The following is a 25,284-nucleotide window of genomic DNA, read 5'->3' as shown; positions in this document are numbered from 1 at the left end:
ATAAAATCCTGGCTTTCTTTGCATCAAAGTAGATTACTATAACAAGCACAATTTCCTTTGGCAATCTCAAGAACAGTTACTACTTTGATACTTTGAAAGAAGAAGTCAGAGAAAAAGATCTTTTGTGTTGAAAGGGAAATGCAGGTGGCAGTTTTTAGATTGATGGATGAAGCACATATGAAATTGTAGTGAACTTTCTAACAGTTCAATAAATGAATTAGTTCTTTTAAATGTAAGCAATGGACTACATCACAGGTAAGTGACAAGGAGCTGCTGACCAAGTTTTTAGTGCTAATCTTTCACGATCCCCCCTTCACTAGTTAAAGGAAAGCTCCAAGAACATTATATATATATATATATATATATATACATATATATATATATATCTATATCTATATACACACATATATATATATATATATATGTATGTATATATATATATATATATATATATATATATATATATATCTTCAGGACTACAAAGATCCCATGCTTGATACCATCTCATTATGGGTGACCCTTGTCAGTGTCTACACCCGATGCTTTACCAGCATTAACAGTTGGGGTATTGTGAATGTATACCCTGTGCAGTGTGCTTGTCCAATCAGATTTATTATTTAGAACCATTTATTTAATTATGATGCATCAACAACCTTCTGTTACACAGAGTTTAAATTCTAACTTTGTCAGGCTCTTATACCTAGTAAACCATGTGGTGTAAGAGCTGATGGGGGTGATTATCTCCCTGACAGTGGGGGTCATTTTATTCTGCTAGATGTAGGAACGGGCAATCATTCCTAAAGAAAAACATATTTTCTCTGAAATTTTCGTTAAGACTATATGATGATAAGGTTGGGGAGATCAAAGATTCTCTCTTTTTCTTGTCTTTATGAAAGCCTAAATTCTGTCTGTATATATGTACACACAAAATCCAGGCATATAATGGGGCAATCAGTAAACATATACAGTATATATGTACTAATTAAAACAGCTACACTGCGGATTTTTGCTTTAGAAGTCATTGCTAAACTTAAAATAAAGTTTTCTTTATAATTACAAAAAAATAATTAAATTCTCATCATGTAAATAGATATTGTACAGTCCCCATTTTGGTTTCATTAACATTTAATACTCTACACTAGCAGCTTGATGTCAGCCAGGTCATCTGTTTTGTAAGATTCATAGAGTTGGTATCCTCTTAGGCTTTGGGGCAGTAACGTCATCCAAATGTAGAAACAATTTTTTGATTAATGGTTTTTCTGCTTGAGTGGACAAAAGGTCATCATAAATGGTACATTCAATCTTTATACAGTTAGAAAGGAGAATGTTAAGTTATAGTCTAAGCAATTCTTCATACACGCACAGTTATGATCACATTTTAATCCATTTATTGCCCTGCAGTATTTTATTTGCAGTTTACACAACATAGAAATACATAGAGCAGTATGCATGCTTTGATTATACGGGTGAAATAAATGTGAATATATGTCTTCACACTCTGGTAGTAGTCATTGTTTAGACTAATCAATTTTTATTGGTAATAAAGTGGATAGAGAAAATATAAACATTTTGATTTTATACAATTAAACTAGAAAGTAAAGTCAATCAATAATCAAACTAAACTAATATTAATCAAACTAAATTTAAGCTAGGTACACACTACAGAAATTTCAACCAACCTTTTATGCTGAGCGATTTTACATGCGATCAATAGTCCGATCGCTCAGTCCATGGACTGCATACACACTAGCCTTGTTTAGGACGATAAAGGGAAGAGCGGACGTCCCTTTAGCGACTTCTTACAGCCATGTTGTCGTGAGCAATGACTGTAATTTCGTACTCACTGTTGTGGATCGGTCGGAAGTTTATACACACTACACAGCGGAAACAGGATTGGAACGAAAATATTAAACAGTACGACCAACCAAATGACGCAACAATCGTCCATTTGGGCAGACTTTCGACCATCGTTTCACTGCACACACTGACCCGACTTTTGAACGAGCGGTCGTATGTCGGCTGATTTAGCCGATTATTGGATGAAAACTGTGTAGTGTGTACCCAGCTTAACTAACCCACAAATATAACAACAGGTATGTAAGCAGAGGAAAAGAGGTGAGAGGGAAAGGAGGGAAGTTATAAAATTAGTTCACCACATAAGAGAATATCTCAGGCTGTCAGGTTAAGATTAGAATATTTATACAGACAGAAGGTTCTAGAAGCCATCATCAGAACACGAGCAACCCTTCTCATATTAAATATATGGAGATTACACCCAAAATGAACACGTTATTTTCTTATTCAACAAAAGAATGGTCACACTATATTTATGAGTCTTTGTGGGTAGTTTGTTGCTTTCAAGTGGAGGCCAAGATATATCTTGGTGCTGCACATTAGGCTGCCTTATGTTGATGTTTATTTCCGTCAGGTACTATATATATTATCATAACAGCCCACACATGTAAATCTAGAGCTCGCTTCAATGTCTCCTGTACCAGAGGGAAATTCCTCCAGTTGTAAAATGCGTCAGCCAATAAGTTTAACACTTCAAAATTTACATATGAAGTAGAGGGAGTTAATTATTAAAATGGGAGCTGCACAGAAACATTCCAGGGGGTAAATTTATCAAGCTGGGGTTTTAAAAAAAAGTGGAGTTGTTGCCTATAGCAACCAATCAGATTCTAGCTGTCATTTTGTAGAATGTACAAAATAAATAATAACTAGAATCTGATTGGTTGCTATAAGCAACATCTCCACTTTTTCAAACCCCAGCTTGATAAATTTACCCCCAGGAAGTATCTTACAAAATGCTTCTCATTGAAGATAATCAGATAATATATAGACATATTTTTGAATATCTGAACCAACTGCTCATCCTTGAGACTGTTCCATAAAAAAAAAACCTCACAAAGAATGGTCCATGGATGCTCTGACGGTCATCTCATAAAATGGATTTTTGGATTTTAAAGCTCAAATATAATAGTTAATCCAGAACTTCAGCAACATACTTCATCTGACTGAAAAGTTTGAATTTAATAAATTCTCATAATTCATTTTTCTCTCAAAAAATAAATAGGCTTTGATGATGCAATGGTGTAAAGTTAAGGACTGGTCAAGGGTCACAAGCAGAGGAAATTCAGGATTAAGCATGGTAGACATTAAAAACGAAGGAGTAGCGATAACAGTCTGAGTGAGGTGAACCAACTTTGTTTCGTTGTAATAATACAGATAGGCATTACCAGGCCTCACTTTAATTTGGACCTGCTAACATCTATCTCCATATCCTTAGTCTAGGGTAGAAACATGCCAAATGACATGTTATTTCTTGATTTGTATATATATATATAATTATTTATTTTGAGCTCTTTATATGTATCTTTTTATAATAAACCTTCATGTGTTTTTTTGAACTTCACAGGTAGATTTAAAGACATAGGGGCTCCTGCTGAGATGAACTCAAATGTATCCAAAGCAGTGGTGGAAGTGGGGGTGTATGGTGGTATGCCATAACGCCACTTCTACTGCCGTCATTGTAAAACTCCATCCACTTACATTTTCCATACCACAACTTCTAAATTTCCATTTCGACCACTGGTCCATAGAGTAAGCTCTAAAAAGCCATACGTTAAAAAAAAGGTGTAACTTTGCATCTTGGCAAAACCATGTTGTATTGAAGGGTTGGGGGGTAAATTTAAAATGTGGGGTGAGACTTATAGCTGGGATAGGGCATGTCTTAGATCATCTTTACATTTCAGTATAAAAATAAACCTATCAAGTATTTGTGTACTACAGGAAAAAGCAGCCAATATTTTGTGCAAACTAATAAACTAATTTGCACCCCTTGCACTGTATAATGTTTTGTCCAAGGGAAATTTACTCCTTTTTTTTGCTTTCCTTAATGAACCAGGCCCCTGATGTTTATACACTACCAGTAGTCCCTGCCCCAATGGAGCCAGTGCCGGATTAAGGGAATGGAGGCCCCTGGGCTAAGGGGGCCTCCATTCCCCCGCGAGGGCCCCCCCCCTTGTGATCCGAGCAGCACTGATCGCGCCGGGGGCGCCCCCGCCCCTGACCGATCAATACTGCTGCTGAGCACTTTCAAGGGCCCCCTGGATGCCATAGGCCCCTGGGCTGTAGCCCAGTTAGCCCTATGGTTAATCCGGCCCTGAATGGAGCTTACATTCTAATTTCTCCATCACAGGCACACAAAGATCACACATACACTAGGGCCTACTTATCTTGTTTTCATCCTGTAATTATAATTTTACTTCAAATGTAAGTTACCAGTAAAAGATAAGATAAAGTAGTGTTAACCCGCCAATAAATTCAAGCTGTTAATTTTATTTATTTTAAAAATGTGCTAAAGGCTGCTTTATATTCTGTGTCAGACGCAGCAACGTTCGGTAAATGAAAATAACATAATTTCATGATTTACAATAATTGTACAATGTAGCCACTGTTATCTGTAACTAATTGTTTTATGGACAGTGCATTTTTATTCCGTAGATTTATCTGAGCTCACAATACATTATTTATCTGAATTAGATTACATTTCCTCTACAGTCATATCTCCCTCAATTGAAATTATCATAATTCAGGAAATCAGTCAAGTTCACGTTTAACTAAAGTACAAAGTGGCTCAAGATAAATGATCCAGATAAAACACATTTATTAGATAAACGAGTTTTTATTATGAGAATTGTATTGTAGTTTTATGTTGATCCCATAGATTATTTTAATATATAAAATATTCTTAAATTGTGGTTAAACTTTTTTCACTGCAATAAGTGGCTACAAAAAAAATGCACTTGTCACTATGATAAGGTGTAGCTTTAATACACTTAGGGCCCTATGTATTAACAATTAATAATAATAATTATTATTATTTTTATAATAAATAATATGTATATTAAAAAGTGTATATTTTTCATGGTTATTATTAATGATTTGTCAGGAAAAATGTAGAAATTATGTTCCTGCAGCAGAAGTAAGGACAACTTGTGATTCCCCCACTGTTGTGGCAGCGTAAATTCAAGACAAATTAATTTCTTGTTATTTTTGTTTTTTAGACAGTGACTTTTCATGCTCATGCTGGCATTTAAACTCACTTCTTGGAGTATATTTACTAAACTGCGGATATGAAAAAGTAGAGATGCTGCCTATAGCAACCAATCAGAGTCTAGCTGTCATTTTGCAGAATGTACTAAATAAATGATAGCTAGAATGTGATTGGTTGCTATAATCAATATCTCCAATTTTTCAAACCTGCAGTTTAATATATATACCCCCTTATCTTCATTGTTGAACCACAGTGACATACAGAAGATATGGCGCAAACAGTTGTTAAGTTCAATAAGGGCCAGTTTGTTTTTTATGGTACAGGTTGAAATGTCAAGAGAAAGAGGGAGTGGCCCAGGGTGCAGGCTTATAAATTGGGGGTGGACATAGGTAGTCTTTAAGGTGGATGTGTATTATAGTAGATCCTGGAACAAGCAAAGGGGGAACATGACTGATCTAGGAATAAGTAGACTTGGGTTTAAACTATACACAGCAGGGTAAAGACCTGAGATTGGATGAGGTAACTCATAAAGAGGCTTAGGTTCATAGTAAGGCTATGTATTGAGGGAACGGAAGGAGTGTTCTAAAAAGTACTTTCAGGTGACAGCATCTTAGTTAGTTAGTTAGTTGATCTGCCCAAGACGTATTGACCACATTTCTGACCTCTAGGGAAGTGCTGCGCCAGATTAGGGCTACAGCGATTGTGAGTGGAGGAAAGCGGCTTCAGACTTCACTTTGGGGTCTGATCAGTGGACATAAGCCATTTAAACCAGCAACTGTAAAAATGTCTGTTATGTACAGTAGGCATTAAGGACAGCCTAATAAATGTTCCAAGGGGAAAAAAAATATTTAGATTTCATGTATAATCATAAATGACTATATTATTGACAGTTAACCCTAGTTGCTTAATTTTTTTTTCTGTGCGTGCTTTGGAAATTTAATTGTCATTTAGGTATTGTACTTAACCTGCAGTGTCTGGTCTAGTAGAGCAGAGTAAATCTACACTCATAGTCATCACCACACGTATCTTTAGATCCATTACTTGTTGACTAAGAGAGCATGCAGAGACGATTTATGTGCAGTTTGAAACAAATGCATGATGCGCTCAGTAGACGTGTCTTAATGACTCAGGCCCACAGTGACTGGGAGCAGTTGATGGTGGTGATTAAAGATGGACGTCCAGGGACTCCACCTTAACCCATTTTTAAATGAAGAAAAATAAAGTCATAAAAGAGGTTATGTAAATTAGATATGGTTATTGTTAAGAAATAGAGTATCATCTGCATACCTGATCCGTTATTTGCATTATTTCCCTGTTAGTTCACAATGTCTGGGGCTCTTATATGTGTAGCCGCATATCCGATCTCTTGCTGGCATTCTCCATATACTTAGTCAGCGTCTCATTCATTCAGCTGGTTGCTATGTAAATAGCATCCAGCATCTTTTCAGGTTTCAGTTTATAGCATCAGGTGTGCAATCACTGTTGCACTCATCTAGCCAAACCTCCAGCAACCTCTGATTGGTTTTGCTGGCTTTATAAACCATTTCCTGTTGCCAGTCCACTGCTGGTTATAGTTCCTGCTTGACCAAATGTGTGTTGTATCCTGACCCATTCTGCTGTTAAAGTTCTGACCTGGATGGTTCTAAGGATTCTCTGTCTTCTCCTACATTCTGACCTCAGCTTTTTAAACCAATTTGCTCTCATATCTCTACCTCATCTGACCTCTGGCTTGTTAAAAGGAACTGCTGAGTTCTCTTGCTCCTGACCTAGGCTTATCTGTTACTCTGTATTAACACCTGCCTGTCTGACTCTGAGTTCTGCCAATAACATCCTGGTTGCTTACTACCTCCTATTGCATTCTGTCCACTCCACCATGCAAGTGCTAGATCAACAGCTGATACCTGAGCTTAAGTCCCAGGGGCAACAGAGTACTGTGGAACATAACTAGTTTCTCCGGAAGGTGGTTGCTAAATATGATCATCACATGAAGCGGTTCTAGCAGTTGAGGATCTCAAGCTATAGCTGCCCTTACAGCTACATCATCACATGAGTGGGGGAGCAGTGCGATATTGACACTGCATAGTCATATTTAGTATTGCTGTATTTTTTCTTACTGTGTTTTATCCCAGTGGTTCTGTGTATATTAAATGTCAAATTGCTAGATGTTGAAAATGTAGTGTTAGGTATGTTTTTGCAAAAATAAGTTAAAAACTTGTATTTTAATATTCGATAGAAATGAACAGCACATTTATTTTGTTAAATTTGTACTTCTGTACAATATATATTTTCTGATCACAAAGCTTTACAGTAATACACTATATATAGTTAATATGTATAAAGTACAAATACTCAAACCTATTTAATGTAATATTATAGTACTTGTAAAAAAGTAAATTTCACCACAGCCTTTCAACACCGGTTATCTACCTGTCCAAGTAATAGCTATTCAGACAATAGACTGAGTAAAGGACTGAAATGCCTATTATTACACCTATTCATAAATAATGTGTATTACTGATGCCCTGGTAACACTTATTCCATACAGAAGACAGTGGCATTTTGCAGTTCTTCTGCAACTGCTGCACTATAGACTTGGGATAAACACTTACTATACAGTACACGGTACTGATGAATAAGAGAATGACAAGAATAAACTAAATTTACTGTTTAAAGTACAGCAAAATACTGTAGTCCCACCAAGGATCTTTCATAATACAAAGCTATGTAATGCATAGTGTAATGCTATATAATGTCATTCAATGCACTGTAATAGCATCATTATAATGAATGTCTTTAGTATAGTACCACAATGTTCTGACTAACCGTGATTATAATTTAATAGAGATTAACACATAAGTATGTAATGGATAATTAGACAGCGTTGCAATCTTAGATGCATGTCCATAGCAGTTTCTGAAGTAAAAAGACAGACTCAAGTGTAGAAGACAATACTGATCATATGTGAAAGAAATTGCACCAAAATGCGATGCCCAAGCCTATTATTATTGCAATTGTTTTAATGACACAATGTATACATATGGAGTCAGGCAGAGATTTGTCTCAGCGAGCTGCATTAAAGGATCATGTTCCTTGTGCACATTTGAAGAAATTGTCACAGTTAGCATAGTGGATTGATGCCTTTTGTGCATAATTATTACATAAGCATTACATCTGTACAGATCATACTCCAAATGAACCCAGCACACATAACAATGTAATACAAGAACAAAAAAAAAATTCATATGTTATGCTATTTCAGTGAACAGGAATGCAGGGATAGCAACAACATCGCAGTAGCTGTTGTATTGCATCCAACAAATCTGTATACATTCAAATAAGCGAAAATGAAAATAACAGGGAAAAAGTCTAAAGGGTAAATTTATCAAGCTGCCGGTTTGAAAAGTGGAGATGTTGCCTATAGCAACCAATCAGATTCTAGCTGTACTTTTGTAGAATTTACTAAATAAATGATAACTAAAATCTGATTGCTTGCTATAGGCAACATCTCCACTTTTCAAACCTGCAGCTTGATAAATCTACCCCTAAGGGGTATATTTACTAAACGGCGGGTTTGAAAAAGTGGTGATGTTGCCTATAGCAACCAATCAGATTCTAGCTATTTATTTAGTGCATTCTACAAAATGACAGCTAGAATCTGATTGGTTGCTATAGGCAACATCTCCACTTCTTCAAACCCACAGTTTAGTAAGTCTAGCCCTAAGAGTTAATTCAGTTTGTCATCTGCTTTGTTCTTTAGCTGCCATGCATACCCTTTTTATGTCTGGATTCCGAGTGGAAAAAACGGTGTCTTCTATAACAAGGTTAAGCTCATGGATATTGTATAACATAGCATGTAAACTTACATAGTAATCATATTTCAAGAACAGTAAAAATAACCATATTTGTCTGGCATGTTTCAATGTCAAAAGCAATTGTTTGATTTCTCGCTAAGCTGCACTTATCTATTAAGTAAACATGAACAATGGTTATACCCCACAGTCGTATAGTCCTTGCAAAGAGTTCACTGTTTTCTAACATTCATCTTCTTCAAACGTATTTGGATAATCAATTCAGCTGTTAAATGACACTCAAACTCCACAGGCTTTATATGCAAGCCTATATATTATTCTGTTGGGGAAACTACATTATATTTCTATTTGTTATATTTAGTTATATTTCTTTGCTTGTTTGTTTGTTGGCAAATATCTTCCACTACTCTCAAGGTAGAGCTGCCAAATCTTACATAGTTATTTAGTATCGAAAAAGTAAGACGCCACAGATGGGTCACTCATTTTTCTTAGACGATCAGATTTCAGGGTGCATACCGCCCTTATAACAGGAATCTTCCAGTTGATTATTCAAGTAACAATAATTCAAGTGTTTCAGGGAGAGCTCAGCTACACTGACATCTAAAGACATGCACAAAAGAAGTTGCAAGTCAAAGCCATTGCCCTGGGCCTGAAGCGATGTAGTAACAGAACAAGCCTTCATCTCCTAAGTACAGGATCTGACAGGAGTAAACGCAGAAGCATGATGTGTGAACGCACACTGGCCAGACTGAGGGACTGAGTCTGTGGGTTATCCAAAGGGGCAATACGGGGAATAGACAAGTGGGTTAACCCTATCTCCACTCGGACACAATGTCTTGCATGTAGAAATTAAATAATTATACTGTAAAATAGGTTAACAGGTCCCAACAACACTCAGTGAAAAATGGACATATAGGTCAACAGAAGTTGCAATTTAACAAATGCCAAAATTAAATGGGGTGCTGAAAGACAAGCCCCCCTTCCTATCTTAAAAAAACCTCAAAAGAAATAAAAACAACCGTTATTACGATAAAATTGTGCATAATTACCCTTAATACGTTAATTTCAACGCTGGATTTTTACTCACGGCTCCCTGTGTTGTGAGATGAAATCCGGGTTAAAATTTCCGTATTAACAGTAATACTGTTAAGGCCACATTATTCGCGGCAGAATTGAATCGGCCCATTTGACCACCACAGTACAAAGGCTAAAAATCTTTTAAAGGAGAAGTAAAACCACTATTTTATGTAAATATATTAAAACTTACTAAACATATTATTAAGCTTAATAATGTATATATGCATACATCACATGGAATAACTGTAACGTTTACACTTAGTTAATTGGTTTCTTTCATACCATGGCAGATTTCCATGTTAGGAGGGATGTGTTTCTCTAACTTAACAAGCAGACAGAGACTGACAACTGGGTAAACTTACTTTGCGGAAATGTCCATTGTAGATTGGTTGACTCATACATAAGGTAAGGCCAGTGCTGTGACAGCATCAAGCTTTTTTCACATGTATCAGATTCCATTAAAGCACTGTTCTAAAGATGTGGTACCTTCAGTTATCTGTAGTGGAGTGGGGAGTTAATACAGAGTTGTAGTGGAATGTCAAGTTAACAATGAACAAGTGTTTAACGTTCATAGTTGATATGTGAAAAAAAAACACTTGAGGTTCAGTGGTCCTTTATATTACAACCAAACTAAATAAAATATTTAAAAACTCATTTGACAACACCCTTGGTCCACTTATATAACTACCCACAGAGAATAGATCTTCTTAAAAGGGGAGGTGGACTGTTGTACTAGTCGTATACTTCCATTTATAGGCTGTATTAATACAGTTCGGTTGACCCTGCTTCAATGTTATCTATTTCACTCTCCCAGTCCTAAATGAATAACATTTAATGTACCGGCAGGAGAAGATAATTAAATTTAGTTGTATACAAAATAATAGATAATGACCAAAGAAGGCCAGGCAGTTCATCATTTATTCAATTATTCCTTTGCTGTTGGTTCAAACTAATAACCATTTAATAAAATGTCTCACACTTACAGCTTGCTAACAGCACCTGTAAAACCAAAATTTTGGAAAATCAGGGTGAAAATAAAGAAACAAAATAATAATTATATATATATATATATATATATATATATATATAAATAGATATATACATCTATATATATATATATATATATATATATATATATATATATATATATGTATATACACACATAGTTAGAACAATAAAATAGATGCACAATGGCACGTAACTCAATAACGATTAAATGTCCCAATAGTAGTTTGTAAAAACTTGCTGATGTCCAGGCGGCTGCCAATTCCCAATTAAGCCAGAAGGTAATTCTGAAAATGATCTAAAAACAAAACAGATGGGATAGGGCGCCGAAATAGTGTAGTACTGTTAGACCCTGAACAATACTATTAATAAAATTGTGCATGCCAATAGATAGAATATTCCACATATGTTATATATAGAAAATAGTGTAGGCTTCATGCATATCCCATGTGCACCAAGCCTCGACAATAGTGATTTGTGTGTACCAGAAATAAGAACTTTATCGCTTATCTGTTTGTAGCCATGGAATCTTCACATATTCACTGTTGTTATTTAAAATAAAGGGATTAGCTTATCTGAGTTACTGCCTTGTGTGTTAGACCTGGCACAAATGAATCCCGGGTAAAGCATACCAACCAGTCCATTCACAGCTGAATAACAATAAGTCCCAGACAGAGTATCCCTGAAAATCCAAAAGTATATAGTAATCCTCAACGCGTTTCGGCTGCTAAGTTTAGACTTCATCAAGAGGAAATGAACATGCGACCGCTCAGGTCGTGATCCTTAATAAAGCGCACAGGGTCATTTTGCGCCTGCGCACTGTCGCAGAAACGCGCCATTTTGCGCATGCGTGAAAGGAGCTAAGAATTGTAAACAAATCGGTCACACGACCAGAATAACAACGAACATCGTTGTTTCACATTTATATTAGACTATGTACCCATTAAGTGGACAGAGACGATCATATGACCTAACCTAATCTATTGTCAGAAATATATATCTCTCATAAATATAGAGACATATCATAATATCTACATATTACATATTGCTTCATAAATAATGTCATTAACAGATTGGTACAGGCATTTTAGTCAATAATAAATATATAGAACAGGATTGTATAGAAAGTATTAAAACAAAGTTAAAATTTAAGACCATAAGATACATAGAATAATAGTGATACATAAAATACATTAATATATAAAAACATAAATACATAGAGACGCTAAAGACCATCATGTAAGATATAAAAATATATATTTATATCATAAAAAGTTACAGGGGTACCTAGTTGAATATAAAATATATTACAAGAAAGGGGCTATGTCGTAGCTCTCATTAAAACCTTGTGTTGCTAGTGTACACCACAAGGGTATATCAAGGTATATATCAGGGTATATGCAAGTCCCCACCACTTGGGCCCAATTCTACATGTTCTATGGCCATAAATTTCAGATACTGTGAGTCTGCCTTATGTCTCTCTATAAAGTGTTTTGAGACAGAGTGGCTTACTTCTTTATTTTTAATATTCCTTATATGTTCTTGGATACGTAATTTAAGTGTTCTTTTTGTTTTACCTACATATTGTAAGTCACATGTACACTCTAAAAGGTCTATTACAGAGGTTGATACACAATTCATAAATCCCTTAACGGTGAAACTCTTACTGTTATTATAATTGTAAAAGACCTTATTAATTGGAGCCGTATATTTGCATATATTGCAATGGTTGCATCTAATGCTCCCTTTAATATCAAGAAACATGGTATGTTTTACCTTAGTATCTTTCAACATGCTAGGAGCCAGAATATCCTTTAAATTTTGACTTTTTTTAAAAATAACATTGGGATTATCCGGAAGAATGTTATGCAAAATGGGGTCTCTCTTCAAGATACCCCAATGTTTTGAGATGACCGATCTAATTTTATACTCCACACTATCATATGTGGAGATAAAAGAGATATCATGTTTCTTACTTTCCTTTTTGAGTATGTTTAGACATCTTGTCTAGCTATTTTTTGTGTTCTATCAATAGTTTCCATGAGTAAATCTTGTGGGTAACCCCCTTTTTCGGAATCTTTCTGCATATATGATGATTTTCACTACAGTTTCCTATTGATACGATGGAATTATGAAAAAGGAATGTTTGTCTTCCATCTTTAACATTGGAGCTCTTATAGTGCAAATAACTGTTGGTATCTACAGGCTTGATAAAATTCTGATCGATAACTTTATCTTCTTGTCTCATAACAACCAAGTCAATATATATATCAAGATTTGCACAAAGAAAAAGGAGAAGAAAGGAAAAGTTGACATGTGATACATCTGAAGATAACTTATAAATCCTAACAACACTCTACCACTATATTGCCAGGTATTAGAATAGTTAGAAAATGTAATCTCTGCAGGGTTGGATACCCTAAGGGATCAGGTTATCGATATCGTCCTCTGGAGGACATATTGTCAATCTGGAATTGTACCAACGTGACCAGATTTTATGAAATTTCTGAGAGCTCACCCTACTTTTGTAGGTGAAGTGCTGGTGCCTCATAGTTTTATAGACCAAATTATCTGGAAACGTGGGGAACAATCCACTATCCAAGATCTAGCTATGACCAGCTTAACCAGAGAGGTCAAGTTAAACACATTGTTAGTGAGACTGCTACTCAACCCCTCCTCAAGGTCCAAACTAAAGAGGCATTTCTTGGAATTAAGGGGGACCCTCTACCACTGTTCTCCAGATTGAGTCCAAGACAGAGGTCCAAAGGCTTAATATTGGGGAACACTCCCATAACATATGAAGAAAAGAACTAGTAGGGTCCCCACATTTAGGGCACATTGCAGAGGAACATCTACCTATCTTTAATAACAAGTGGGGTGAGGATAACCCTAAGGAGGACATAAAGATGAATTTGCTGAAATCTAATACTTAGGGTAGCATCTTTAGCCCTACCTAGTGCATGGTTCTACTCTTCATCTGAGAAGCGTCTAATATCATCCTCCCACCTATGTCTCAGGGCTGCAAGGGCATCTGAGTGGGAGACTATATGTATAAATAGCTGAAATCAGTCTGTGTGCACTTGTAGCCTGGAGAAGGTTCTTGAGCAGGACAACAGGGTGAATTGCAGCTGCAAGTATCTAAAGAAAAAGGTGTCTTTTAGTTAGCCAAAGGATTTTAGATAACTATTAGTATAGATTTGACCAATTGAGAATGTGCCAGATCTGAACCATAAACTACCGCCATCAAATTTAATAAGTTAAGGAAATGTTCTACAAGATCAAAGGGAGGTCTCTGGATCAATGTTTCCCATATTTCTGGCGTCTGTCAGCAAACTTCTGTTGTTTTAATGTCAATTGTTAGTAGGGACTGGTGTTACCTATTTTAATTTGCTACAAGCTGCCTTTGATTTTATCATTGTTGCGCCGCTGTTTGACTTGGTATCACTGTACTTTCCAAATTATTGTTGCCTGTTTGATGATTGGGGAAGCCTGCCTGGATCCCATGTCTGCAAACAGAAACTGCAAAGGTTTGGACTCCGTGTGCTCACCCAGGAAACCCACCAAAGTTCCATCAGGGGAGTTCCTCACCCACTTCTTTAAATGAGCCAGCGGAGAGGCATAATTATACAGTTTAAAGTTAGGGAGTGTAAGACCCCCAGTAGCCTTGGATTGGTACCGGTTGTAAATTGTAATTCTTACCCTCTTGTCCCCCCAGAGAGGAGACATGCTTATTAATGTCCTAAAAAATGCTGATGTAGCCTGGGGCATGCTGAAGTGGATACAAAAATTTGGGCTGGATGTGCATCTGAATTAGGTTGACCGTCCCAGAGGAAATTTTTTCCAAGTGCGAGTCTTACCTTTTAAAAAATCTATTATGGGATCTATATTGAAAGTAACATAATCTGAACCATCAGTGATGATCTATATCCCAAGATACCTGAATTTGGTGCTTCATTGAAGAGAATGCCATTAGGGATTTAATCCCTTAATCCTGAAATCAGAATAACCACCAAAACCATCTACAATTCTACGGAGATTATCGAGTGAACCATTCGCGTTGCCCAAGAACAGAAACATATTGTTAGCATATAGAGCAATATTATCTATGATGTAATCCATGGATATTGGGATGCGCTCTAATGAGACAAACCAGCAGTTCAATGACCAATGCCAATAATACAGATGATAGAGAGTAACCCTGATGCATGCTCCTCTCCAAATTGAAAGGGTCTGAAATTTGATCATTGACAGAAACTCTTGTTGCTGGGGCAAAGTAAAGTAATCAACAAAATCATGGTCAATGCCAAGGTGCCTCATAACCTCCCAAAAATATATCCACTCCACAAAGTCAAATGCTTTGGCGGTGCCCAAAGACACCTGCCTCCTCATCGGAGAAATGTTGTGTCTGCAGGTGCATGATGAATAATCATTTCAGATTGATCATTATGGTCTTCCTGCGCATGAAACCTATCTTGTCTTCCAGGTTTTAGGATCATATTAATAATTGCCTTTGAAATTGATGGTGGCAGAGGCCTTGTTTGGGAAATGATGTGATTGCCAGGTCAATTTCCTCCTCGGTTATTGGAGCTTCAAGAAACTCCACTCTACTCAAGAATAAAGCATGTCAATTGTATCCAGATAAGTGAGCAGATGAGAAGCCTGATAGTTTGCTTGTGATTACATGCATTTTATAGAATTCAAAAAATACTGTTGCAATTCCATTACCTGAATAATATTTAACATTATTATTAGCCAGAATAACCATGACAGTGAGATTTCACAGTTCCTCTCTAGCCAGACAAACAATAGAGTTGACCCCAATATCGGATTAGGTATATTGAACATGCCCAGTGAAAAGTCTGGCCATGTCAAATCAACGATCAGTCCAATCCCTCTGAGAGAACAGCCAATCAAGCCTATCTTCTTCAGAGCGGGATCTTAGATAAATGCCTTCTAGTTCATTTTCCCTTAAGGGTGGCTTAATCTCTTCTGTAAAATGATTTAAGATTAGCCACTCTGGTTATGAAAGTACCTTTAGGATAGACCTTGTTGGTTTACTACAGAACTCCAGGGTGACCTTCCTAAAATTGTCTCCCAACTAACCATCCATGAGGATTGAGGTCACCCAAAAGGGATTAAGATTCCAGAAGCGTATTTTCTTATTTGAAAAAAGGTATAGCATTAATGATATGGGGGAATGGTCAGAAATGCCCCTTGAAAGATATTCCAGACTTAAGACCCGAGGTGCCAGTTTATAAGACAAAAAGATTAGATAAATTTGCGTAAAAGTGTTGTGCCTAGTTCTCCAAATATCCACCAAACCAATCTCATCTGTTCACTTAGCCAGGGAAGTACATCTAGGTCCCTCTGACCCAGTCCCTTCCCTCCACCTATCTAGATCGGTGGCCATGGTTTTATTGAAATCCCCCATGCATACCACAGGCGAGTCTGGGATCATAGACATAAGGGCAACACATATCTTTAGGATCTCGCTATTGCAGGGACAGAGTATGTAAATTTCTAAAATCAAGAGCAGATGTTAGTCTATACTGCACCTTACAAATATGAAGCTACAGTAATTATCAGATTGGATTTGTTTGGGATCAAAATTTAGATTTTTTTATTAATGAGAATGGATACTCCTCTTGATTTCAGAAAGTTTGTGGATTGATATACCCAACTAACCAAGGGTTTTTAGAGGCCTAGGACCCTGCTACCTATCAGACGTGCCTCTACCATATTTGGGTTGTTTTTCTTAATCTGGCTTAGTACCAAAGATCTTTTCATTTTATCATGGAACCCTCTAACATTCCAGGTGAGCAGTCGGAGCCCCCCCAGCAGCAGGTCTACTTACAGCCATAGCGTTTCAACAGACATATTTCGTGCCACAGAAGAAGAGGACCAACAAGGCAGAATATCAGATTGATGAGTGGCAGAGGCATCCAGCCCTGCACAGAGATAAAAAAAATGGCAGATGCATTAACAGTCTCAGATGAAATATTAGTAAGAAAGCAAAAACAGGTGCAAAAATTTGTCAAATAGCAAATCTATTAAGAATATTTTCCTTACCCAGCCCATCCTATATATCGCTAACCAACCTAGGTATACCTATATCCCTTAACAGTGATAACAAAAAGCTCTCAATGCCACCATCATCCCAACCATCAAACTACCCAAGTATCCTCCACCCAAAGACTTACCAAGCTGTCCAACTTAGATGTTAAGAAGGGTACATGGGGGGGATAATAAGAATCAGGGCAGGAGGCTAGAAATGACTAGCTTTGTAGCAAGGAACCCTTCTATATATTGGATTAACTATAGAGAACTATAAAGTCCAATTTAAGTAGAAGACAAGAACTTCCTAACATTCTGGACCAGACAAAACCTCATATAAAACTAGCAAAACTAATGTAATCTATAAACAACATGAGTATGTTTTTAACAGTCAGTGTTCATTCCTGACATGGCCCTGTGGCCAAACGCTGGGTCAATCCATTGCCTCACGATAAGTTTTGAAGAAGTGAGTTCATCCTATTCTCCAAAACCCACAGTTTTGTCAGAAACAGCATGGTGTAAGGGAGTTGCGGGTCACAAAGTCTCCTCTTCACCTGCGTATACTGAGCGCACCTTTATTAAACCTCCACTGCAAAGTCCATAAAAACAGTGGCCCTTTCTGTCTTATGAGCCTAAATACTGTGTCTCGATCGTTAAAATATAGTAAATCAGTAATAGATAGCCAGTAATCTCCGGGCTGTGGAGAATGCGGGGGAATCCTTCAGCCTTTTCTGGTAGGCTGACAAAACAGAGATTATTTCTCCTCAGTCTCTCCTCCAGGTCAGACAGTTTTTGTTAGCAGAGATTTACTTATGTGCCCAGGTTTGAAATATCCCCCTTGATTGGGGCCATGATACCTTCTAAATTTAAGATTCTGTGCTCTGCTGCACCCACCTGTTCTCTTATTTTTTATTGGTTCTGACGGAATAAGGAAAGGTCAGCATGCACATTTTCACTTCTGCCAATGACTATCTTTTCCAAGTTAGTAATTGAGTGTAGATGAGTGTAGAGAGGGAGAACCACCTGAGGTTACAGTATCAGAAGAAGAAGGGGGGCTGTAGTGAGAGTCCAGAGGCCTCACCAACAGAGTTGGTGATTATGCTATGCAGATGGGTAGGGTAGATCCCTCTAGCCAAGGCCCAGCTGCCACCAACTGTTTTGGACACCAACCAGATGTGCAAATAAACATTTCGAAGACCCTCAATAAAATGTAACCCCACTATCCATGGCTCATTGTGATGCTAGAAGTTCCTACAGTGGTAAAATGGCACACAATTTAGGTTATGAATTAGCAGTCTAGGAGGTGGTCCCATAGGTTAAAAGGAAGGAGAAGCAAACAACACACTGCGTAGTAAGAGCTCCTATGTGTACACCTTCCAAGCCTGCTTAGTGTATGAAGTGGACTTGTTTTCCCATGCAACAGTACTTGCAGGAGTATAGATGCAGGAGAAATCAGAAACTATGCCCACAGGTATTAGCCAATGCAAAACACGGGATTTCGCTCAGTCAGTGTTGTGAATTGAGTACTACATGGGCTTAGTTTTATTGTACAGGTATGCCAGCTGGTAATGGCAGCCACCTGGAGTCAAATTCACACCTCCAACAGACTAGCACATATAAGTGAAGAGGAGAGTTCCAGGGGAAAATTGTGTCTTCAGTATTTTCCTGTTGCAGCCATACAGGGCAATCACCCAAAGTAAGTTCAAGCAACACAGTGTGGAAACAAGCTGGCAATGGCCATCCAATCTCTGTTTCGCACCACTACTGTGTCGCTCAGCTATGAGGATGAGGCTTCTGTGTCATTATGCATTGACACAATTATATAGACTGTGTCTCCAGACAGCCCCCAAAATCCAAAGAGCCAGTGGCAGTCCGTGATTAAGAGCACTGTCTAGGAGTGTTACAGCGATCCCTGGTGCAGATAGTCAGGTAGTCAAGATATAGCTGGAAAGCTGGGCAGTTGAATTGCACAGGAATTCCTTGGGTAATAGGATAATTGCCTGGATTTATGGCAAGAGAGAAGACACTTTGCTGCTTACTCCATGCTCTTCAAACCATGCCTCCAAAGAGGGATGTTTTTATATCTGAACCATACATTATTCAATTATTACTGTCATAAAAATAAAGAATGGATAATAGCATTGAAACTCCCAGTCAAATATGTATCAAAGTTGTCTGGGAAGTTCAGCAGTAACAGGGCATACCTGCTTGAAATGGGCAGCTCAGAATCGGATGTGAGTGTCACATGATCTCACATTGAATCCTTGGATGCACCCTTCGAGTACTGCCTGTTATTGCCAAACTTAATAAACACTATGGTTGAGCTGAGGGATTCCAACTCCTTGAAAGACTCATAATGTATTGGATCATTCAAGATAATTGTATAGGAGTAACATTTTTCTGGTATTAGATGAAGTAAAGAAATCTAGGAGAGGGAGAGATATTATGAGACTATATCCCAAAAGTAAGAGGAGTGGATTGATATGATAACTAAATTTGTCACTATTTTCATTTAAAATGCTTCCCTAAAGAATAGCATAATACAAATTAATATAATATTTTACGCTACAAAAACTTTAGGGTCTTTGGGGACCTTTTCATTTAAAAGCCTTTCCGTTATACTAAGAAACATTTTCTTAGCATACTTCTTATGATATTGTAAAATTCATACATACATATATTTACACAAATTAGCAACTTTATTTAAAAAAAAATATAGTGTACCTCTTTGTACGTTGAATGAAAACACTATTATTTTAATTCCAATATTAATAATTCTATAATGAGATTAAATATAAACTCTATAGTACATATGTAAATAATAGATATGAAAAACATTTAGAAAGTTGCCATGTGATGTGGGTAATATTTTGGAAATGTACATTGTGAGCTATCTTTGAAAAGATAAGAGAGTGTAAATCAAGGCTGAACCTGCTTGGATCGAGTCTATTATGTTATTTATTTAATAGGCAAGATTAAGTCTATATAAAAGATTACTGGAACACACACTCCCTGACAAAAAATGCTCAACATCTGATATTAGTTGGGATTACCATTTTCCTGCAGTCTGTACATTGATTCCAAATGCCAGAGACAGACCCAACTGCCAAGTCCCTTTTTACTGACACAAGATTTCTTCGCATATTTCAAGTGAGCACTACACTGCCAGCATGGGAGCTTTTAAATGTAGTCTCAAGGAATCCCCCTCTATTTCCCTTTATTCACACCACAAAGGGTATATTTGTACAATGCCACATTATATAAGCACTGCATCAGTGCTACTTATCTTAGCGTCATTACCACTGGCACTAGCATTGCTTCCTTTCTTATAGTGATGTGAAAGTAGTCTGATCACATTTTCCTTTATTAACCCATGCCCAAAAATAGGCTTATTGAATGATAAATGAGTAATGAACTTTATTTCCAAAATACCTGGCACACCATCCTCAAAGTCTGCAAAGGTGTGCATAAAAAATAAAAGCTCTAATGGAATTGTAGAGATTTACAAGTTTCACAATCATTTGTAATGCCAACATGACTTAACCAGTCCATAATTTCATGTGTTTGATTCATATTCATAACACTATTGTTTTGGTTTAAGCAAATATTTAAACCTCAACCGTGGGACTCCAAGCAGACTCGTTACTTGCAAAATGTTCCTGCACTGCTGAGTGCTGCTGGAGGAAATCTTGCTCTAATGTTGACGTCCTCCATTTCATATTTATTTTTTCATCTAACAACTCTCCCCTCACTTACCAAACAAACCTATGTTAAATCTCGCATTGCCACTAAATCTATTTCAACCCCCATCACCTTATTGCCACCTTGAACTCCATGGAGACTGCTCATCAATAGTTTTCTCTCCTCCCTTGTTGAAATAAACAACACCTTCTGTCTCTAGTACCATAGGCTGATTACACCAAAATCTACCTCTCCTCCTCTGAACTCTCTCCTTCTCTTCTATCTCATGTCGTGTACTCTATACGATTTCCTCATGAATGTCCCAGTGTTTTCTAAAGCTCAATATGTCTAAAACAGTGACTGTCCTTATACAGTCTCCAAGTGTCCCCACCTCTTCTTATGCTCTCTTCTGTTTCTCTTGTCCAAGCCTGAGTGTCATCCTCCACTCCACCCTCTCTTTCAGTTCCCACATCTAGTGCCTCAAGCCTGTTGCTTCCAACTTTGACAAATCACCATGGTTAGACTCTTCCTCAATCTCAGTGCTGTCAAAACTCTTATCCAATCTCTCACTCCTATGTCCAGACTCAACACCTGTAAACTCATCATGTCTGGTCTTCCTCTCACCCACCTCTCCCCTCTTAAAACCATATTCATCACTGTGCCACAACTAATTTCTCTCACAGCTCTGCTTCTTCCTCCCAAATCTGCCAATATGTTTTCTGGCTACAAAAGCCCTCAATCTTTCCCCACCTATATCTCCAACCTCATCTTACTACACACTCCTTCCTGCCCTGTCCGGTCCCTTCCCTTCCTCTTTAGTGATTCAACACCCCACTGATAATTGCATCAAAATCCCATCTCCAAGATATCTCCCATGCCATTCCACACCTATGAAACACACTCCTATATCTAATGAGACTCTCCACAGGCTCTAATGCTTCAAACACTTCATAAAAGCCCACTTTAATCAAAGCCTATCAGTCTTTCCTCTAACTCCACCTCCGCTATGCCACCCTCGCTACAGTCACTTTCTCATCCAGTGTTTCCTCCTTTCATCTTTCACTCGCCCCTTCCCAATAGATTGTAAGCTATCAAGAGCAGGACCCTCCTTCTTCTCTTTCCTCTTCGTCACTTCTTAACGCATTTGTCACTTGTCTATGGCATGTTCATGGCTTTCTAATACAGTAAGGCCTTCAATTATAGAGGATGGCAGAATGACAAGTGATACCAACAGTATTGCCTGGGTACTTGAATACATACTGTATATGGTTAGTGACAAGAAAAGGAACATTGGTTTCATTACAGTATTGAATGAAAAGCATGGAGGGTACAAAGATATGGACAATTTGTACAATGGAGGGATCAAAAATCTATTGGACTAACTAATTAGGATGTAAATTAACAAAAGGATGTAATACAGAATACAATACAGAAAGAATGAGTGTCAGACTGCCTGTAGGTGCCTGTAATAGATCTCTATCATTTATTGATTCTTGATAATTAGCTTTCCTATACTCCATGATCTATGATTGGCAAAATTCTCCTGTAGGCATAAATTATTTGATGAATTTTCAGAGATTCATTTGCCAATTGATTCGCAAATGGCTTAAATTTGTCCAAATCAATTGGTCCATTTCTATTTGTTGCCTAAAACATTGCCCACAGTTATGATGCAACTGCAGGATGCTCTTTCACTACAAGCATTGCATTTTAAAAAGAGGCAAAAAACTGCTACAAGGATTCACAAAAGAGTCAACAATAAGTAAACTGTAATAAGACAACTATTTTGCTGTGCAGCCATGAGGTATGTATGCAATATTTTATACTATAGGTGTCGGAATCTGAAAACCTTATACATGAACATACCACTCAATGGTCCTGTTTTTTCAGACAATGGTATTAATTTGTGGTGCCCAAAAGATATAGTTTAGCCTTTTTTTAGTATATGGTAACTGTAACATTGGGTGTGGTGTGCTTGTCCAGATCATGGGCGTGGCCAGTTTTGGCCCAATTTTTATAGTACAATGTTGGGAGTTATACATAAGTCTTTCCCTCTTTCTAAAATCTATTAATGTATCATAGGTCTTTATAGAGTATACCAAACCAACATTTTAGAAAGAGCCATGAAAGATCACTTATCTTCACAGAAGTGAATGTGTGCATTTTATAGATGTAAATTTAAAATAGCAAGTCTACATTGCGTATCCTCCTGTTTTATTTATGAAGATGAAAGCTCATTTTGACTTTCTAATCCATTATCTCATTAAATGAGTTATTCTCGTGTGGGCTCATTTATGTTATTATACCACATAAACTAATTTAATGTCTTATATTAGATTGTCTGCAGCCTTTATTGCTATTTTGATTTAATGTTTTGTGCCAAATATTAACAACTTCATAGTCTTAAGATTTTATGGGTTTATGTTAGCTCATTGATGTACATTTAATTTTCAATTTCCATGGAATAGATGTTTTAAAGGTTAACATGGTCCACATGACTTATTTTTGACATTCTATTTTCTCACAGTTTATAAAGAGGTTCTAACACGGTTTCATTCATTTTAATATTAAGTTTTACTCTTCTTTGTCTTGGATGACAAATTATTCAAACTATATGGTGCACCCAGTATATGCAGCTAACTGTATTTGTTACTACAGATGTCTAAGACAAAGTGACTTGTAATGTCACCATTAGACAGACCACATACTATTATTTCTATGCAGCCATCTCCTATTGGTTCATAAATCCTAATATGTGAGATGTATTAAGGAGGGATTTTAGTTGCCACAATCAATAACAGCAATTCCTTCGGGTCATGTAGTATGTGCTTTTGGGCCAATAGTTTGATTGTTTAGTGAATTGATTAATTAATCTTTAATTAGTGGTGTAAACAAAGTAATTGAAAAATAGTTGTTATGGTATAAAAATTAGATTTTAGTGTATAATTATTTAATGTGTTATTAAAACAGTATTTTAAATTACATTTCTGTATTCAGTATGTTTAAAAAAGTATATTTTTTGCAAATCAATCCAGTGGCTGTAAAACATTGATATCCATACAGATTTTAATTTACTTAGGTGTTTAATCATTTCTATTTGAGTTTAAACTGGAGAAAACGATTATGTTTCATCAGTTAAAATTCCCTAATTCAGTGGCTGACAAGCTGGGAACTCAGATTCCCCAGTTGTTGCTTTGAAAATTTTCCTGATGAAAAATATATAATGATGGAATGATTTACATAAAAACTTCTCATCTCAACAATGGGAACAAATATATCTTACATCCTTTCGCATTTCTAAGTGTCTTAACCACAGTGAAATGTAGATCAAAGTACCCAATAGATTACACCTTACTCCAATTAAGTTACATGAAATGTGGCCAAACCAATCGAACCTCTGGTGGCGTAATTGTACCCAACCAGGAGATATTATGCGTGTGTTTGGTACTGCCTGAGTATGTCCCAGACCTGGAAGGTTCGATTGCCATTAGCTCTATTCCAAACCCAAATTTCCCACCTTTCAGCTTTTAATGAATTCTATCAACACTAACTTATGCTATGTTTAACTACTTTATTCATTCTGACTGTGTACTACATTACTCCAGTTAAGTTACACAAAATGCGGCCAAACCAAGAGAGAAGTGTTTTGCTAGACCTCCAACGTTATTGAGACACTAGTCACCCCTATTCCTGAAGAAACAACACTCCACTTGTGTCTCACAACAATAGCCCAGAATTGGAAAAAACTTCACCCCCCCCCAATTTTGGCAAGATTATATCTCTTTCACTTTGAAATGGAAACTTTGGGTATGCCATATTCTTCTTCTGCTTCTCTTCTTCTCTAATTGGCAAATGGTTCAAATGGCATGAGTATGTTATGGACGGGGAACGTTCGACTGCCATTGGCTCTACTCCAAACCCAGATTACCCATCTTTCAGTTTAAATGAGTCCTCTCAACAATAACGTTTACTATGTGTCAGGATTCCTAGTATGAACAGCACAGAGAGTAATTTGAATGAAGCAAAGTGGTTTATTTTAAAGACAGGTCATACAGGTAAAACAGGAATACTGGATTCCTGGCACAACTTGCTAACTTCAGGTACATATGTAAGTCTAAGTAAGCAGGTTTGTCTGGGAAGCTGGAGACTCTGTTTTTCAAAACTAGACAGTGATCAGCAGATATTGGATGTCTGGATTGCCAGATAAAGCTGGGAAGCTTGTGAGCTAAATACCAGACAGAGGAGATGATCTGCAGGCACAGAGAGTCCGGATGTCCAAGTTAAGCTGGGAAGTTTATGAGCTGAATACCATGCCAGTGAGATGATCAGGGAGTCAGTCAGAATCAGAACACAGGAGTTACACGGAGATACCAGCCGCAGCAAAGACAATTGATGAACTGGCCCAGATTGCTGGGAGAGGCAGTCTCTTAAAGTCCAGATACAGGTGAACATGATTCGGATCCAACGATGAGAGCTTAACCCTTAGTAGGCAGGATCAGGGAGAGGCACAGCAACATCTAAGGAGAAGATGCAGAACCACAGCCAGAGGCAGATCGTGACACTATGGTTGACTAGGTTATTCATTCTGACAGGTTACAA

At 37.2% G+C, this 25,284-nt stretch overlaps 1 protein-coding gene across 4 annotated transcripts in view; it reads right to left on the bottom strand.

The window, feature by feature from the left end:
• Positions 1 to 25,284, bottom strand: part of RALYL (RALY RNA binding protein like) — a 479,279-nt gene that overhangs the window by 203,111 nt on the left and 250,884 nt on the right. The window contains exon 2 of one of the 4 annotated variants that reach the window (XM_075213730.1): positions 16,805 to 16,898. The exons of the other annotated variants lie outside the window; for them this stretch is intronic. Within the exon in view, the coding sequence (XP_075069831.1) occupies positions 16,805 to 16,892 (88 nt within the window). The 5' untranslated portion in view covers positions 16,893 to 16,898. The remainder of the gene's footprint in view (positions 1 to 16,804; positions 16,899 to 25,284) is intronic. 4 annotated transcript variants of the gene reach the window in all.

Source organism: Mixophyes fleayi, chromosome 5 (assembly GCF_038048845.1).
Source record: "Mixophyes fleayi isolate aMixFle1 chromosome 5, aMixFle1.hap1, whole genome shotgun sequence".
Classification (NCBI taxonomy): domain Eukaryota; kingdom Metazoa; phylum Chordata; class Amphibia; order Anura; family Limnodynastidae; genus Mixophyes; species Mixophyes fleayi.
This window is presented reverse-complemented; position numbering and strand designations above follow the sequence as displayed.